The 17,986-nt window shown below is 42.9% G+C and overlaps 1 protein-coding gene across 3 annotated transcripts in view; it reads left to right on the forward strand.

Annotated features, from left to right (window-relative positions):
- The window catches only part of DDX46 (DEAD-box helicase 46), a 1,330,317-nt gene that overhangs the window by 450,624 nt on the left and 861,707 nt on the right, over window positions 1-17,986 (forward strand). For all 3 annotated transcript variants that reach the window (XM_069652574.1, XM_069652572.1, XM_069652573.1), the window contains exon 10: window positions 15,242-15,417. In XM_069652574.1, coding sequence (XP_069508675.1) covers window positions 15,242-15,417 — 176 coding nt within the window. The remainder of the gene's footprint in view (window positions 1-15,241; window positions 15,418-17,986) is intronic.

Consider the following 17,986-nt stretch of genomic DNA (forward strand, 5'->3'; position numbering starts at 1 on the left):
AGGAACACATGAGACGGTGCAAAGTGAAGCCTGTGAGGACATTGATGTATTTTTGAACCATGTTACGAACGTGTCGTTGAGCCCATACCACAGGCGAGAAAGCCAAGTAAATGTGAGTGGCCTTGGAATGGGACAGAGACCCTATGAATGAGAGAAGAAGTGAGTATTGTAATAAAGTTTAACCAACAAGGCTCAATAAGCCAACATTCTGCAAATATCATTAAATGAATAAAAGACAAAATAGCTCTGTACAAGGTCTGGCAGGAGAGTATGCTAGGCAAAGTCAAGTGTGTGTATTAAGTTATAGCAAGAGAAGAACCTCAAGGAGGATCCATGCCTTTGAGGATTTTAGTTGTAAATCTGGAAAAGAGCCTGGCAGGGGAGTATTCCAGGTGACCTGCGAGTCTGGGACCCACACCAATTGTAATGCAGTGAAAGGAGAATCCCAAGGAGGAGGCATGCTCTTAAAATTTTGAATTGGCCTGAATGTGTAGCGAAACCTGGGGAAGGGAGCCATTTCACTGAGAACTGCAAACACACTAAGAGGATGGAGTTATCCTCTTGGGGTTACAAGAAAATTGGTTAATCTTTTTTGAAACTTTTCATATTGGTGAAATGGAGTCTTGGAAAGAGAGCAATTCCCTGGAACTGTGAACATTGTCCACTCAAAAGTTTTGGTTGGATTTATACCTTTCTGTTGGATTTGCACATTTGTGCACTTTGAAATCTAGTGATATATCCTTTGCACCTTAGAGTGAGTTTTAAAGTCTGAGAGACCGGATAGGATTTTCGGACACAGGACATATTTTTGATTTTGACAAAGGACTGATGCCTTCGTTTTTGGTTGAGGTAAGGAAATACCTCCTGATTAGGGTTAGTGAGGCATTTTCCAACCCCCCTTTTGATTTAATAAGTTTGTAACCTGAAACCATGAGTCCTCTGTGTCTGGGTTTCATTCCTGGCTCCTCATGGGTCTCTGACCCTCCTTGGGCTGTCAGTGGGCTTATCTCTACCGCTGTCGTGAGGGAAGCACTCTCACGTTCTCTTTATGGTTCTTTGGGTCCTCGATCCTTCCCTGTTGGTCAGCTGGCTTCGTTCCACCACTGCGATGAGAAGTTTTTCTAGGCTTTCTGCTCCTGCTATGATACCCACGTGTTATGATTGCAAAGGGGCTGGGAACAACTGCATGCACCCTTTTGGTGAGCCGTCCCGCGCCCCCTCTGGGTCTCCTGTGCCCCCCCCCCCCCACCCTCTTAAATTGTTGGTGTTTTCAGCACCTCGTCGGGGCTTCTTGGGATGGTGGGCTTTCTGTTCGGCTTCTCTGGCATGTGACTATGCAACAGTGTTCCCAGCTGCCTTCTTCATTCCTTCCCCCCTCTCGATACTACTGTGCAGAGGTCTACTCCTGTGGACCTTCCGATCAGCAGACGTGGCGGACTGCCAGTATCCTTGGAACTCTCTCCCTCCGGATCAGCAACGCAGGTTTGAATCTCCCGCATTCAGTGCACAGCACAACTGCAGTGTTCTACGACTGCCTGAGACCAGGTATTTTAGTCCATTGTTGATTTTTATACAAAGTTGCCAGCAGTGTCTGGGCCCATTGTATAAGTCCTTCGTTTCTTTCACAGGTTTCACCTTCATTGCTCCACGGGGCCAACTCGTCCCAGTGCTTGGATGATCTACTTTCCTTTTGTTCTTCGTCTCAGTACTTTCAAGAACCTTGAGGCACTCTGCCTTATAACAGTACAAAGGTCTACTGTCTACAAAGGTTAGTAGAGGAAGGAGAGGCCAGAGTATGTGAGGGTGTGATGTTCTCATAAGGCGTTGGGCAAAGTTTGTATGCATTACCCTCTGGGACCACTACACACAACTGACTACAGGTATAGGCAACCCGACCTTTGGTATAAGCTTGTACTACACAGTTTTGGTAGCGTGTTGAGCAGCCAGGCTTATCTCAAGAGGGGTCAATGTGAGCTGTAGTGAAGTTACAGATTTTTACAGGTACAGGTATTCAAATAAACTTACACACACAGTTTCTTGCATAAACAATTATTAATGTATTTATTGGTCAGTTAGAATAAGCTTTCTTCAGAAGGGAGCAATATAATAGTAACACAACTGCACTTCAATACTGTACACTCTTAGTTTCTAAATCAGTAAAGACCCTTTTGGGTTGGCCCACAGACGCAGCCCCACACCCACAGGTGACTTCAATAGCTAGGGTTCTGGGGACATTAATATCTTACTGTTGGCATTTGGAATACTCTTATAAGGTGGTAAAAGGCAAAGGTGATTAGAACAAGAGAGCCCAAATATCCTTAAGCAGGCAAATACTTTTGGATCCCTCAAGAAGAGTCATACAATTCAATAGGCTAAGCCAAAGTCAATGGGGAAAAGTCTTGGATAGGATGAACCTTTTGCTGGTAAGTAAATGGAAAAGTCTTTGCACAAGTTCTTAGGAGTCTTTGATGAAAAGAAGAATCAAATGTAGGGCCACAAGCTGATTAGACTTGTGAGTTGCAGAAGATTCAAGCAAATCTACAGTAAGAGCTAAGTTCTCTGACTTTTTACAGTACCGTAGAAATGAAGAAAAAGATGGTGACTTCTGTTCCTGTGCAGCTCTGCAGACCTCACTGTTCCTGGGCCTCAGTCGTGGGGACAAGAGGGAGGATGTTGGGGGACTCCTGCAATGCACTGGGACGGTCAAAACTCGCAACCGGCAAACTTCACTTTCAGTGGCTGTTCAGTGTTTCAGCTCCTTGCATCTATCGCAAATAGCAACACCGCGGTTCCCGGCTGTCGAGATGGACTTTCCGTGCTTCTGGGGTCCCGCATTCTGTTGAGGGGGCTAATACTCGGACAGTCCTGCTTCCGGGGAGTCCGGAGTATCTTCCTGAGGCTCTAGGCCAGCTTAAAAGCAACACACACAATCTGGTGTTCCGCTCCCTGGCTATACGGTTTCCAGTAGCAACTCTGTGGAAATTCAGCCAGCTCCGAGATGGATGTCCAGGTGGCTTACTTTGGGGTTTATTGGTCCCACCAACTCGAGGGGAGAAGTTGTTCTTGCAGGGGCTTCTCTGTCGATGCAAACTTGGCATTTTGGCACTGCAGCAGGGCTTCACCGGGCAAACCAACAGTCCAGGAGTTGCAGCAGGCATCCTCTTCAAGTTCTTCTTTGGTTCTTTAGTCCAGTGTTTGACTCTGCCTTCCGAGCCATAAGGCTCACCTTTTATTCAGTTCTCTCCCATTCATTCCAGCCTAACTGTCAGTCACCCAGCAGGGTGGCTGTCCTTGCCGGACAGTCAGCCAGCCAATCGCCACAGAGTGCATTTGGTTCTAGGAGACTAAGCACAGGGAGTTTCGGGCACCTCCCTCACTTCCTGCCTTCCCCAGACACCCTAGAGCCAGAGGCGGGCTTCACTCGTGAATCCCGCCAAAGACAAAATGAACAAAGAGACCAGACCTGGTTTGGCGCACAGAGTAAATCTCAAGAAGGACCTTTCCACAAAGAAATGGCACAAAAAAAGGGGGCCATTTTAACAAAAATGGCACCCTTGGGTGCTTTACTGTAGCTGCGAACGCAGCCTGTGGTAAATGCACACCATGGTAGTTAAAACGAAACCACTGCCACCAGCCATTCAGTGAGAAAAGGGTAACATACAAATGTTACATGAGAAGATAGACAAAGGGGATACTAGGTAACCCCTCCAGCACTCGATTGTAAGGTAGTGTGTGCTGGGTCTAGAAAGTTACAATGGTAAGTAAAGTCAATTTCAGTTTACTGCTCTGGGAAACAGTAGTTTATCCCAGAGAAGGTATTTAAACCTTTGGGAAATCTGAAAGACTTCCTTGTGTCACTGCATTGAAGGTGCTGTGTGACACAATGTAAAAGATGATGCCTATGGAATTTTTCAGACTCCACAACCAAAAGAAAGTGTTCAAAATCACATACAAAATACACGAGAGAGTGGGGAAAAAGGGCCACACTTTATCCAGGTTAAAGTCCTCAAAATCAAGCAAAGTTGCTGGGGGTCTCTTAGGAGGAGGGAGTTGACACATTTCTGAGATTTCTCCCTAATGTAAGGACAGTACCCTAGATAGTCGTCCTTATCCCCAGAGGAGAGTCCCTCCCCCATTATACCGCCCAAAGGGACACTATAGGTTAGCGCCCACACCTACCAGGCCTCATGGAAAGGGACCTCCCTCCTGGTGAGATGTGGCGCCAACCGATCAATAGTTATACACCACACAGTGAGTATAAGTCGCTGTTGAACCTAAATTAGACTTGCATAATATATGCGTTAGTCCCCAACTTAACCATTTGAGTTCAGTGAAGGGAATGTCTTGTGTGATCAATTCAGGGAATTTGTCCCTTCTCCCCAAGGGAAAGCCACCCACTTTGGAACCAGGGAGATGACATTTCTATGCTTACCACCTAGGAGACCGGGAACGCGGGATTCCAGTGGGGCTAACTCCTCCTTGGAGAACAAGGAATCCACAGGGAGGGTTTTTATTAACCCTCCCTCTGATACAGAGTCCCATTTATTTGTTGGTTATATGGGAATTGAGCAAGACATTTGTGTACAAGACCCTTTTTAAAGTGACTAGTATGGTTTCGGACCTGTGATTCAACCGATGGCCTAATTTAGGTTCAGACTGAACCATAAAGAAGCCTGAGAGGGCTTGGGGCCTGAGAGAAACTGGGAGAGGGCGGAGCCAGCTCAGATGGAAGAAGTCTGTGGAGCCAGCTGCAGGTGAAAGCAGGTAGAAGTCTGCCGCAAGAGGAGATGTCCTTCTAGAAGGGTGGTCCAGCAGCAGCCCGACGCAGACTGCATCTGCCATGGAAGAGCCAGTAGAACGCTGCTCTCTGATGCGGCCCTGAACTGGAGAGACACTGCCGCAGGAGACAAGCCTTGACTACTCCAGACATTGGGCGAAAGGAGCCTGCTATTCCTGGGGCTGATGAACCGGCGAGGACCATTGGAGGGCCGCCAAAGCTACATGGAGCATTGAGCAAGAAGCCAGTCCGTGGTGCTGTACCGAGGAGACCACCGCTCCCGAGGAACACTGCTACAGCACAAAAGGGAAGAGGAAGGTGTGTGAAAAAGAAACCTGGCCATAGCCCTAGATGGGCTGTAAAACAGTGACTTGAGAGCCCAGTGCAGGCTGAGAGTAACAGGACCCCAAGGTGAGGGTGGAAGAAACAACTCCCTATGGGATTCGTAATAAGTGAGATACCAAGGTGGGAAGTGAGAAATCATTCGACCGTCGCGCTTCCAAATCACCCTTTGCAGCCTCCCCACCCCAGTCCTGCCTCCGTCACCCTCTCCCAGGCCCTGATTGGTCCACCTCTCCTTATCCTATACCCAACGTGGGCAGCAGCCCCTGCGACTAAGGGCCCCAAGGCAAAGGCCGGCTCCTACTACAGCGGCTCCAATCTGTGTCTGCAGGGGTCTGCAGGGGAGGCCAGGGCCAACCGTCAACCAGCAGTGACCATCAAGGTAGGTGTGGCCTGGGTGGGGAGTAGGGCAATCGCTGTACTCCAGAAGTCCTGCCACTCTACCTACCCTCAGAACATAGCAGGCTAGGCTGTTAATACTAACCAGCTTAACAACTAGATTGCACTGTGAATGTTTGCTTGCGTTGCTTCTAGACATGATTGTGAATGTTAGCCAGTGCCACATTTAGATAGAAATGTGGAGCTGTTCATGTGCCACATCTAGTAAGAATTTGGAACTTAGCATGTATCCCATCTAGATAGCAAGGCCATTAACCAACCCACTAACAATCTCACCCTTCTGCATACACCTCTGAAACTCTAACCAAACACCACCACACCCATAAAGCACAGCAAACAGCACAAACTTCACTACACCGCAACAACAAAACAAATCACACATAGCTTCGCACAAGAGAACACAATGGCGACCAACCGAAAAGCACACCTAAGATCAGTGAACGGTGGTAACTGATCTGAAGCTGCCAACAGCACATCACTGCTTGGTCCCATTAACTCACCCCACCCCCCTTTCCTCTTCAGATCCGCCAGAGCGCCACTATGGCGGTGAGAGTGTGCAGTACAAATATCCTTTAACATTCCCGCATAGCAGAAGAACAATACAGCATCGCAAGGTGAGGTGAGAGGATCAATTCCCCAAGAGGGGGAGAAATGCCTGCAACCCCAAGGTGGGCTGAGAGTGACCATAGTCCAGTGCGAAGTGGCCCCAGCATGGCTGCAAGAATGAGAGAATGCTTTTTTTTTAAAAAGGGAATGAATAAGGAGACATTTTCAACTGTACAATCTTGAATGCAGCCTTAGAGATAATTTGGGGGGTGGGGGAGGGAGGGGTGTTCAAGAACCAGCCCACACCAGGAAACTTGGAAGAATACAGAGACGCTTTGAAATACACAAACTGCCATTGGGCATGGGAGAGACCAGAAGGACATTCGGGCGGTTTAGGTTCGGGGGGGGTTGCTCTGAATCCAGCTACCACTAACATGGTTGAGATTAACCCCTTTGTAGAACTTTCTGGTTGAGTTTGTTAATCTTTTTGTTTTAGTGGTAAGACCAGTGCTTAGGTTAGATTAGGTTTTGGACGGCCACTTTTTTTTTTTTTGAGACATCCGGACAAGCCCCCTTTATTTTTTTTCTTCTACATATGTCAAAGAATGTCCTAGGAGTAGGGACAGAACAGGCCTTATCTTTGGTTTCATAAAATTTGCCTGTATTGCCACACCTTCCAAGCAGTAACTCTAGCAAAGGATGCTCGCTTAACTTGGCAACAGTGAGTAATTTCTAAGGCATATGGCGAACAGTCAACCCCACGAAGTACTCTATAATTAACTTACTATGCCGTAGAGGTAGCCACTGCAAGATCCACACAATGATGCCTTATAACATCTCATAACTTAGGGTGCCAAGGCTTGCACAGCATCCATAAATGTACCTCTTTCCTCATGCTTACGTTCACATTGCCCAATCACACAATCCATCATGGACTGGCCACTTCTGGTTTGACAGTCCTGGTATTTTCAAACCGGAAAAGCTGACGTGCCATGAATACTTCAGATATACATTATACAGTCCTATACTAGAAATTGTAATATTCTGTATTACACCTGCCCTCAAGTAAATGTTCCCTTATCTACAGAAACCTTTGAATTTACTCTGAAATTTCTTCCGAATTCTTTCACTTTCCTGGCTTATTGGAACATCAAGCACTCTAGCTTTTACAAACCCTTGCCTCCATTCTACTTATTAATATTTGTCGGACCGGATGAGCAGTGGACCAGAGGGGGTGGTAGGCTGGAGGACCAGAGGGCGCGGCATACCAGAGGGGCGGAGGAAAAGTCGGATGTCGGACCAGAGGGGAAAAAGAAAACTTACTAAGGATATCCCAAGAACTGAACTTAAGACACTAACTGCTATAAAAATGCCCTGTGAGCTGCAAATCACAACAGAGGAGAGATTGCCTGAATAGTCAAGTTATAATAAAATATTTTTTGTTGTAACGTATGCTCTGTCGGCCTTCATTTGTTTATATAAGTGTTGCGTTCCTTATTTTTGAGACTTAACCCAATGTTTTTGGGTCGCTCTTTTTTTCAGAGAATTTGCATGGGAGTCTGTTTGCTTGTTTTGGGCTTGTTTTGAAGGAGAATTCAGTGTATTATTTTCCTTGCAACACAGATCACTAGATAGTGGAGTTTACATTAAAGTATAGGAGTGGGTTGTGTCTTTTATGACCATTTCATGTTTTTATACAGATATTGGGTATTTTTACTGTCTAATGTATACTTTAAAAAAAAGCTTCTGATACTGCTTCACAAGTGCTTTCCTTTTTACTGAAACTTATTCCTGTGCCACACGTGTTATTTCGTTTGCAGCACTGCGAGCATCTGCTCTTGCTGCTTCCCCAAGGAGGAGGAGCGTGTTTTGCCACGTGACGTATCGCGTAACACGGACTGCCCTGATAAGCACCGCACAGCCGCCCGAGCGGCGCTTCTGATACTGCTTCACAAGTGCTTTCCTTTTTACTGGAACTTATTCCTGTGCCACACGTGTTATTTCGTTTGCAGCACTGCGAGCATCTGCTCTTGCTGCTGGCCGCTTCCCCAAGGAGGAGGAGCGTGTTTTGCCACGTGACATATCGCGTGACACGGACTACCCTGATAAGCACCGCACAGCCACCCTTGCGGCGTTAAGCCCTGGAAGCTGTAAGGGCTGGAGCCGCTGTTGTGCTGTTTGGCTGTGTCCTGTGCTGTGAGTACACCGAACCGCGAGTGCATCATATTCACATCAGCTCCACATCTGGTTCGTCACTGGGGTAAGGGGGAGAGTCGGACTCGGGCAGCTCCTCAAGCTGTCGGGCGTGCCTTACCCAGTGGCTGGATGCCATTTAATCTTCTAGTTACACTCTGCACCTTGTGGCGAAAATATTTATTGGACCTTTTTAGCCATTTGAAGCAATTGAGTTGTGTTGACTGATTTATATTCTATAAGTTTATCTATATTATAGTGTTAATAAATCTTCAAATGCAAGCCAGATTTCCATCATAGAAAACGGGCATGCCGCCCTCCATAATCCCAGGTGGGTTCAAGTCTACCTTGAACTCAGTCTTGATTAACAGGCGTGCGCAACAACATACTGCGTACTGCTCGACACCGGTGATTGACAAGGAAGTACGGAACAAAAAAGCTGTATTCGGAAGGCCAGCTGTTGCTGTTATCCATCGTCCCTTTTTTAGCAATCTCCCGGTCAGACAAGTGCCTCTTTCCTCCCCAGCAGCTGCAGTAGTACATCGGCTTGATAATTCTGTTCAAACAGTGCCCCATTCTCCTCAGACCGCAAAAGTAAATACTGCCTCCTCATGACGATTTGAATTTTCTTATAAAAAAAAATTATTACCTGAGGCCTGTACTAAACCTCTTCTACGCCTCTCGTTTGACAATAATTCTGTGTCTGATAGTGATTGCTTAAATAATATGCCAGCTCCTGTTCCGGTCGAGGCTTTAAAAAACCTTAAATGTATTCCTCGTTCTCATGCGGCAATAATAGACTTGAGTAAGAGTAAGTCTAATATCTCTGAGCATTTATTGCCTGATGCCTTACCGCAAAATTATTCATATACTCCAGTTTTGTTTTCAGACGACGATTTAAATTGTTCAGCTATTGCAGCATCATATCTTGCCCCCACTCCCCGTCGTCCACATACCTCTCCAGTGGTGCCACATCATGACAGTCCTGTAGATGCCAGTGCGAATTTGATCATCACAAACCTCACCACTATGAATACAGCATTACACTCGTTAGTAAAATTATATGAATCTTTAAATGATAAATTGCAAGTTCAAACCTTACAATTTGAAAAAATGTTAGCATGGCAACATGATGTGAATACACTTGTACAGCATAAGAATGTGGGTCCTTTACCATCAGTATCGGTACACAAACCGACTGCTCCAACCTTCGTACCCAAATCCGTTTCAATCACAAACCGATCTCCTGTGATACTTTCTACACATGAGCCCACTGTCCCAAGTTCTGCTCTCCCACATTTTCCAGATATTATTAAGCCAGTTCTTTCCTCACCTAACGATGCAGCTCCAAAGTTATGCCGTAATAATTCCAATTATAGTATATTACCTTTGTCATCGAAAACTCTGTTTACAATTTTCACAAAAAAACAGAGAAATGTTAATTCTGAAGCCGCTGAAAAGGCAACTAAAAAGCAGAAAAGTTCTCAATTGCCCAAGAAGACTCAACCTACAGTAACAACATTTTTTTTTAAACACCTTCCCCTCCCTCCAGCGAACTGCCAATCAGCCGCAGCAGCAGTGATGAACAAATACTCTCAACTGGCAAAACGACGTGTAGTTTTTGATATTAAAACCACCCCTAAAGTGATTCCGCCCTATGCCCCTCTAGATGCCTTAATTGAGGAAGCGGATGTTTCTAAATCTTCTAGTGTAACTTCCTTAGCTGCACCTGTTGTGAGAAAAAACACTGGTAGATTAACAGAAAAGCCTTCAACTCAGTCGATCAATGATTCACATTGTGAAGAAATCAGACGAGCTGTAGATGCTTATATGGACCAACAACGCCTTCCTAGAAAGACAGGAAATAGTCTGTAAGAAGTCATTTCCTCTAAACCAATACTCACTCGAATACCCAAAACCCAAAATGCTCAAATTCCAGTTGTGATTTTACCAACAGCTCATCAATCATATCCCGCCCCAAATCTTCTAACCACGCACTCTTCCTGTCTTTCTGGAAAACAAGACCTTGCAGATGAAAATAACCGCTCAATATTGGCAAAACCTACTCCTGAAATCCTTAAGATAGTACAAGTTGCCTTACAAGAAGTTCCTAAAAATGAATCAAATCCCACTTTCCCAAATCCCAAAATTTCACTTCCAAATTTTGTTAATCAGAAACGACTAGCGAATCATGCATTGATCCTATCATGTCGACCCAAACCTAATGTACAGTATGCCTTAAATCGCCAGTCATTAATGTCCATTTTCTCAGACATTCCTGAATTGGAGGATATTAGTTCTGAGGATATTGAACTAGTAGAATTTTGTAATCCGTCTGTATTCCATGTTGTCCGAATTTGGCTGAATTCCAGAGCTATACAGAACATCATCTGGTCAGCTAAAAGACAACTCTTTGATCTAGGCTTTAACCTATCCGTAGATACTGATATAAAGAATGAACTGGCGTTATATCCCTCAAACACCAAGTTGGCCACCACAAATACATGTAAAACCTCATTTAAGTCTGAGAGTAGGCAGAAAAGCAAAGCTCAGCAATACGGTCAACACTAGCTACCTTTAATGGAATCTCCTATTGAATTATCTCTACTTAGTTGGAACTCGAGAGGCCACTCCCATTTATTGAACAACAATAGTAGTGCTTTAAACACATTTCATCTTGTATTGCTGCAAGAGACTTGGCTCACGTCGAGTCCCATTTGGGACTAACACGTGGTTTTAACTGTTCCGGCGAAAACAAGTCTACGGGGTAGACCCTCAGCAGGTCTCCTTATAGCAATACAAGAAAATCCAAATTTTGTCCTTACTTCATGGGCTTCGCCTAATCCATACATTCAATTGGCTCGGTTACACATTGGTTCCAATATACATGCCATCATAAACGTATATTGGAATCCGGTGGGGATCGCTGACGAACGCTTTTTAGAAGATTTAGGTGATGTACTGAATATGACAACTATGAATACTGAAGTGCAAAAAGTATTGATCGCTGGTGATTTAAATCTTGACTGCATTTCTTCCCATCCCAAAAAGAGCTCGAATAGAGTGAGAAAATGGCTACAATTTATTAATCACCATAATTTACAAAGACTCAATGGAGCTTTTTCAACTGATCTTCCCGCTAGTTTTACTTGGCGGCGAGGTAACTCCTCTTCCATCATTGATTGTTTATACTAATGTCAATTTCTTTGCAGACTTTGTTGAATTTAAGATTGTACCTTCTGCTTTGAGTGATCATAATCAATTGACAGCTAAATGGTCACATCACGGTCATCTTCCTCAAACTCGAGATAAATTACCTCAAGGATTTTTGACTGTAAATAATGCAAGGAATAGACTCTGATGGTCAGCCGAGTCTTTGAGTAATTTTTATTCTTGTTTCAGTTTTAACGCCATTAGAGAATGTGCCAATGACAAACCTAACAATATAGTATACTCTGACTTGATGCAAGCATTTTGTACTACTCCGATTACTTTAGGTTTAACATGTGGAAAACACACCCCCAAATTACATGTGTTTAATATTGAGTTATATCTCCAGAAAAAGGCATATAGAAAACAAAAGCGTGAAGCAATGTCCCTGCCCATGGGAAAAAAGGATAAGATCCCTGACTAATATTAAAACTAAATAGAAAAACTGGCTCAAGTATCATCGTGCAAAACTCTATCAAGTTGATGGCCAACTGATGCTTAACACCATTTCCAGTAAAACTGTTGCTAGAACATGGTCACTACTTAATGGAGTCGCAACTGGCAATCAAGTTGTTGCTCAAACAAATGAAGTGTCCGAACACAAACGGATAACCCATTTTACCAACCTCTACAAAATCCCTGATGGGAGATTCGCCTTAAACAGTTAACTGTTCACACAATTTTCATTTAGATTTTGATTTAGAAGATATTCGTTTATTTATTAATAACGCTATTAAGTCTGGAGCATGTGGCCCGGATGGTTTATCCAGCAAAATGTTTAAAGCTCATCCCGTAATTTGGTCAAAGATTTTGTTTAGTATTTTCAATATGGTTATTAAAACCCAAACCTTACCACCCACATGGACTCATTCGATTATTGTGCCTATTTATAAAAAAGGCGATAGGAAAGAGCCACCGAGCTACAGGCCAATAGCCCTATTGGATGCACCAGCAAAACATTTTTGTCGTATTATTCTCATAGAGTTGAGAAAATGGACATCTAAAATTCATCTTAACAACCCCAATCAGGCAGGTTTCATTGCTGGCATAGGCACTATACCCAACATTATATCCTTACACATGCTGCAAGCTGACTATGCCGCTAGGAAACAAAATTTGTACTTAGCCTTTGTGGACTTTAGAGTCGCCTTTGACTCAATAGACCGTCTGCTTTTGTACAACAAATTTGTCGAATATCAGTGTCCATCATCCTTAATTTCCTTAATTGTTTTGCTTCATACTAATACATCAATGCAAGTTAGATTGACCATGGCGGGTGCCCTCTCGTCAAAATTTTCTACTCATAGAGGCCTTAAACAGGGCTGTATTCTAGCTTCAATAATATTCAATTTATTTATCTATGATCTTGGAATAACCCTGAATAACATCCAGAGTGATGCCCCCTCCTTGGGCACTCATAAAATTGCTTACTTACTTTATGCTGATGATCTTGTTCTTATTTCAAAAACTCCAATAGGCTTACAAAAATTATTAAATGGTCTAGATATCTATGTAAAGTATAATCAACTTGTGAGTAACACAACCAAAACCCAAACACTTATCTTCAAAGCACTCCAGTCTGTGAAGATGAATCCTTTTACTTGGAGTATAGACGACGTAGTGTTAGACAATGTTGCACAATATAAATATCTGGGCTTACTAATTTCAACATCTGTCACCAGCCTTGACCATGAATTAAATCTTCGTGGTAAACTTTGTTCCCTAATTTCTCAAGCTAAAATTCTGTTGGGAAAGTTTGGCAAATTTTCAATAAAACCTGTTCTTATTTTTTATCAGCAAAAAGTTATTCCAATGCTTACTTATGGTGCAGAATCATTACCTATGAAAGATGTATCATTATGGAACAGCTTAGAGGCCAGCTTTTGGAAACAAGTATTACATCTTCCGAACTGTACCCCTCTCCCTCTAATTCGGTTTGAGTTGGGGGTCTGTATCGATGTTTTCATGTTATTTGGAAATGTTGTGCTTTCTTGCGGAAATGCTTGCTATCTTTCACCCAGACAGATATACTTGGTAAAGTGGCGTCTCATCTATTGTCTCAACAATCCGCTTTTACCAAGAGCTGGTGTAAATTCACTTTAGATGCCTTGGCGGACGCATCAGTTAATGTTGATACATTGTTATTTCACCAAAATCGCGCCAAAATTAAAATTCTGCAGCATGATTGGTGTAGCAATCAATCTAATTGTTTACGATATAAGGACTTTGACCGCAGAACATTTGGCCACAAACCCTATAGGAGCACTGCGGACTATTTACTAAAATTTCCATCACCCATTTTTCGTAATAAACTACTACGTTTTCGTTTAAATCTATGGCCAACTTTAGATGTTTTAGCTAGAAGGAAACTGATTACACAGGAAGAAAATATTTGCCGATTCTGCAGGACTTTAAACCAAAAAGAAACCTTAGAGCACTGTTTTGTTCATTGCTCTTATATCATTCCCTTACGATCACTTCTTTTTGGTAAATTCTTTGCTGATTTGAATCATTTTACTGTAATTGACATCTGGCCTCGACTATTTTCCTCACCTCGTCTAGCCATAAAAATCACAATTGTCCATTTTTTGGACGCGATTTTTCCTCAAACATCTTGCTAAATTATAAAATCACAATTAGGTCATACCTTTTAACTGTTTCGATTGTTGATATTGTTTGTAATTTGTATGTTTGTAAAAGAATTAATTGTATTATATATAGCAGTACTGAATTGAGCTGAAATGTTTTATCTTTTGTAAATTTGAAAGGTTGATTTTCTCAACCAACCAAATTAAATAAAAAATACAAAAATAAAAAGTAGAAGAATATGGACTAACTGTTCCTCTGTGGCAGCCTACTTCCCCTTCCCTGGACTTAGGACTTGATTGCTCTGCCACTCTGCCTACTGTAGGACATGTTTGCTTTCCTGTTATAAGTTGGCTGCACTACTCCCACCTTAAGTATAGTGGTTTTACAGCCTCGCCAGAGGGTTGCACAAAAGCCACCTTAACACGTCTTTTGCATAAAACCATGCTATTAAAAAAAACATGCTATAAAAAGTCTACAAATGTTTTATTGGGATGCCTTCTGGTCTATTGAAGTCAAAAATCCACTGATATTTGTGGCGTGACAATATGGAAATCAAACCATCATTTTTGCAAATACTATTGTATAGATTCTTATTCTAGACCAAATAGACCAGTTGTAATATCATGACTCCTAAAACTCAATGTTGCTTCTGATCATATAGACTTCCACATGTAATGTATTGTACTGTTATGTAGTTCATCCAAGTGTGACTGCAGACCGTATGCCTAGTTTAACATGGAAAGGTAAGTTGTGCAAACTATAGTTTTCTAGTAACCACATTCTACCCAGATTTCGTATGATATATTTCAGAGGCAAGGGTTGAATGTGCGAGTGGCACAGTACTTGAATGACTTCCATAAACATTCTGCCAGTTGCTTTAAAAAGCTGGCGAGTGCTACTGTTCTTTTGTCCTGCCCCCTCTTCCACCTCCCTTTTTGGACTTACTTTTACTTTGTTATATTAGTCGAGAAGGTTATACAGTTAATCTTTTAACAGATGTTTTGATCTTGTGCATCTCAGTGATATTGCTTTGGTGAAAAACAGTTGCAGTTAAGTTGCGTTTTCAGTACCTTAACGCAATTAATTTAATTTTAGATTTAGTAATGCCTCCATTAATGATATAACTGTTAACATTTACTTTCCTAGATAATTAATCAAGCTCAATTTTCACATTTCCAACATTAGGCAGTCATATGAAAAGCCAACTCCTATTCAAGCCCAGGCTATACCTGCAGTTATGAGTGGACGTGATTTGATCGGAATTGCCAAAACAGGAAGTGGAAAGACTATTGCCTTTCTGTTGCCCATGTTCAGGCACATTATGGATCAGAGACCTTTGGAAGAAGCAGAGGGCCCCATAGGTAAGGATTTGTCTGTCTCATGTGTTGCTTTTAGTCATGGTAAACCAAGATAAGAACATTTCTCTTCCCCTTAGTTTCTGAGTGGCCTCATGTCCTGTGAACAGGACTTGAAGGTTTTTCCAAGCCCTCTGGTGTTGGGTGTGAGGGAGCCTATCCCAAGTGGCAAAATGCACTGTTTGATATGGATGGGATGGTATCAAAGTATGTACTTGCACTCTCTCACTCTCTCTTGCTCGCTCATGCTTTTTTTTTAGACCTACATGCTTTGCATAGTCTGCCTTGTAGTGGTTGGTCTGGTGTACTAAATATGGTTTACTTCGAAAGAAAAAGGGCATAAGCTTGGGTGTCACCTGTTGTGTACAGACACCCATAATATGCTCCATATGTTGACACCCCACATTGGTTTTGTTCCGCCAGTGGTTTGTTGCATGAGGGAAAATGGAGAACAAAACTAGACCTAAACCAAATATTTAAATTGGAAAAAGATTCTGGACTATGTCTGACTTTGACCGCGCATGAGCGTACAGTAGGGACCTTTGGAGAGTGAGTTTGTCTTTACACAATATTGAGTATCACTTTAAATCCCCTTACATTATCATTTGTTGGCTTCCCCTTTTAAATTCTGCCCCAGCTGTAATTTTTAATTCCTATGGAAGAACACCGTTAAGGTTTGCAACAAGACTTTTAATGATTGCAGGATAATGCACTGGCCTGCTTACACCATAGCGGCTGAACCGTAGGAGCATGTAAATGGGAAATAAGCAGATGATTCAGACCGCGAACAGCCTTGTGCACCTCAGGGGCTCTCTCACAGTCGGCCCCAGAGCTCAAGTGGACTCATTCAAAGCTGGCCAAAGGACACCTTTTCTGATGTCCATGAGACTGCAACTCACTTGCATCCAAAGATTTACACTAAATTAAAAACACATGCCAAGGCCTCAAAGACAAGCGATGCTGACCTACATGCAAGTTATGCACCAAAGTCTGGCGTAGACGCTGAAACAAGACGTAGATCTGTCCCACACTTATTCGAAGCAGGAAATCTATTCACCATCGCAAGCTCCAAAGAAGGCCAAACAATGCTTGGCCCGCATTATACACTCCTCGAAGCTGGTTATATTTCCAGATGACATGAGCATTAAACATCATTCACAGGGTGCACAAACACCCAAGTGCTTGACTCCGGTGAATGAACTCCCTCTGACACTGTCATGCATTCACACCACTTCAATGCCGGTAACTCTGACGCTAGAGTTACAGTCTTTAAACTCACACTTTTCATAGCTTTAACAGATCCCTATTTCAGCCCTTCAGGCAAAAGAGGTACAGGATCTTTTGGCCTCAGAAGAGGATTGTGACACTGATTTAGAAAGACTGACCAGAAGAGGGGGTTGATAATCCTTTGTAACCTCATAGTTATGACTGGGAAATGAAGAATTTGTAAGCACAACAACCAAAAATGCAAGATAAACTAGAGGAAACGGCTTCTAACACGGAACCCACTGAAACACCTCTTTAAGTATTTCATACTTCCTGACGCTTTAGAAGAACAAAAGGACGCCCTGAAAGTGAAATACCTCCAGCAGAGGAGGATCTCGAGAATCATTTGGATTATTCAGTGGTTAGTCCAGAGAACTTTCAGCCTCCTATCCCCAATTCGCCCTATCAGGATAAATGTGAGTAGATGGCCCTGTTGAAGAAAGCATCAACTAGGTTGTTAGCAAAGATGCAGGAACCTGAGAAAGTCTTATTTTTTTTTATAAAGGATCTATTAGAGGAGCAGAAGCTAATTGTTCACTGCTTTCCTCTTCTAAAGAAGGTGAAGAAAGATTTACTTCACTACAGAAACAAGCTTCCACATAGTCGATTAATATGAGGATAGTAAAAAATACAAACCCGAACTATCAAACCCATGTTATATTCATTGACATCCCACTCCAGATTCCCTAGTGGTCACAACCTCAAGAGTTACTACCCTACGTATCTCCTCAGAACAGCCTCCTGCGATGGAAAGTAAATTGGGCTGCAAAAGTAGCAACCTCAGCAGCCTACATTCTTTGTGGTCAACACGACCAAATTAATGGCCTGCTATAATCTGGAACGTTTGTAAAACCTGTGATTATTTATCAAGGACATTCCAACCTCTATCCAATAAATGGCTTCGGTAATTGTTAATGAAGTTCATCTTTTGGCTAATGCCTTTATCAGGAATGCTCTGGATGCCAACAGCTTGCTTGTGCTGCTGTTATGAAAAGGTATTCTTGGCTAAGGGGTTCAGGTTTTCGCCTGAAACCCGGGTGCCCCACATTGATAAACTTCCTAGAAGACTTGCTGCTTTTTGGCAAGTTGGTTGATGGGGGTGGTCTTGAAAAGACAAAAAAGGAAAAACTAAAGACATTGATCGCTGACACATTACACCACAATTCTTGCGCGATACATTGAGGTTGGAGCCACAGTGTAACTGGAGTTCAACCAAGCTTCTGCCAGTCGCAGCAAAGGTTGCAATTACTACATGTGCTCACCTCATCCCACTTGCATGCCTTCACCTGTGCCCTAAATTGGAGCGATT

This window comes from Ambystoma mexicanum, chromosome 3p (genome assembly GCF_040938575.1).
Source record: "Ambystoma mexicanum isolate Mex_15411 chromosome 3p, UKY_AmexF1_1, whole genome shotgun sequence".
NCBI classification, from domain to species: Eukaryota; Metazoa; Chordata; class Amphibia; order Caudata; family Ambystomatidae; genus Ambystoma; species Ambystoma mexicanum.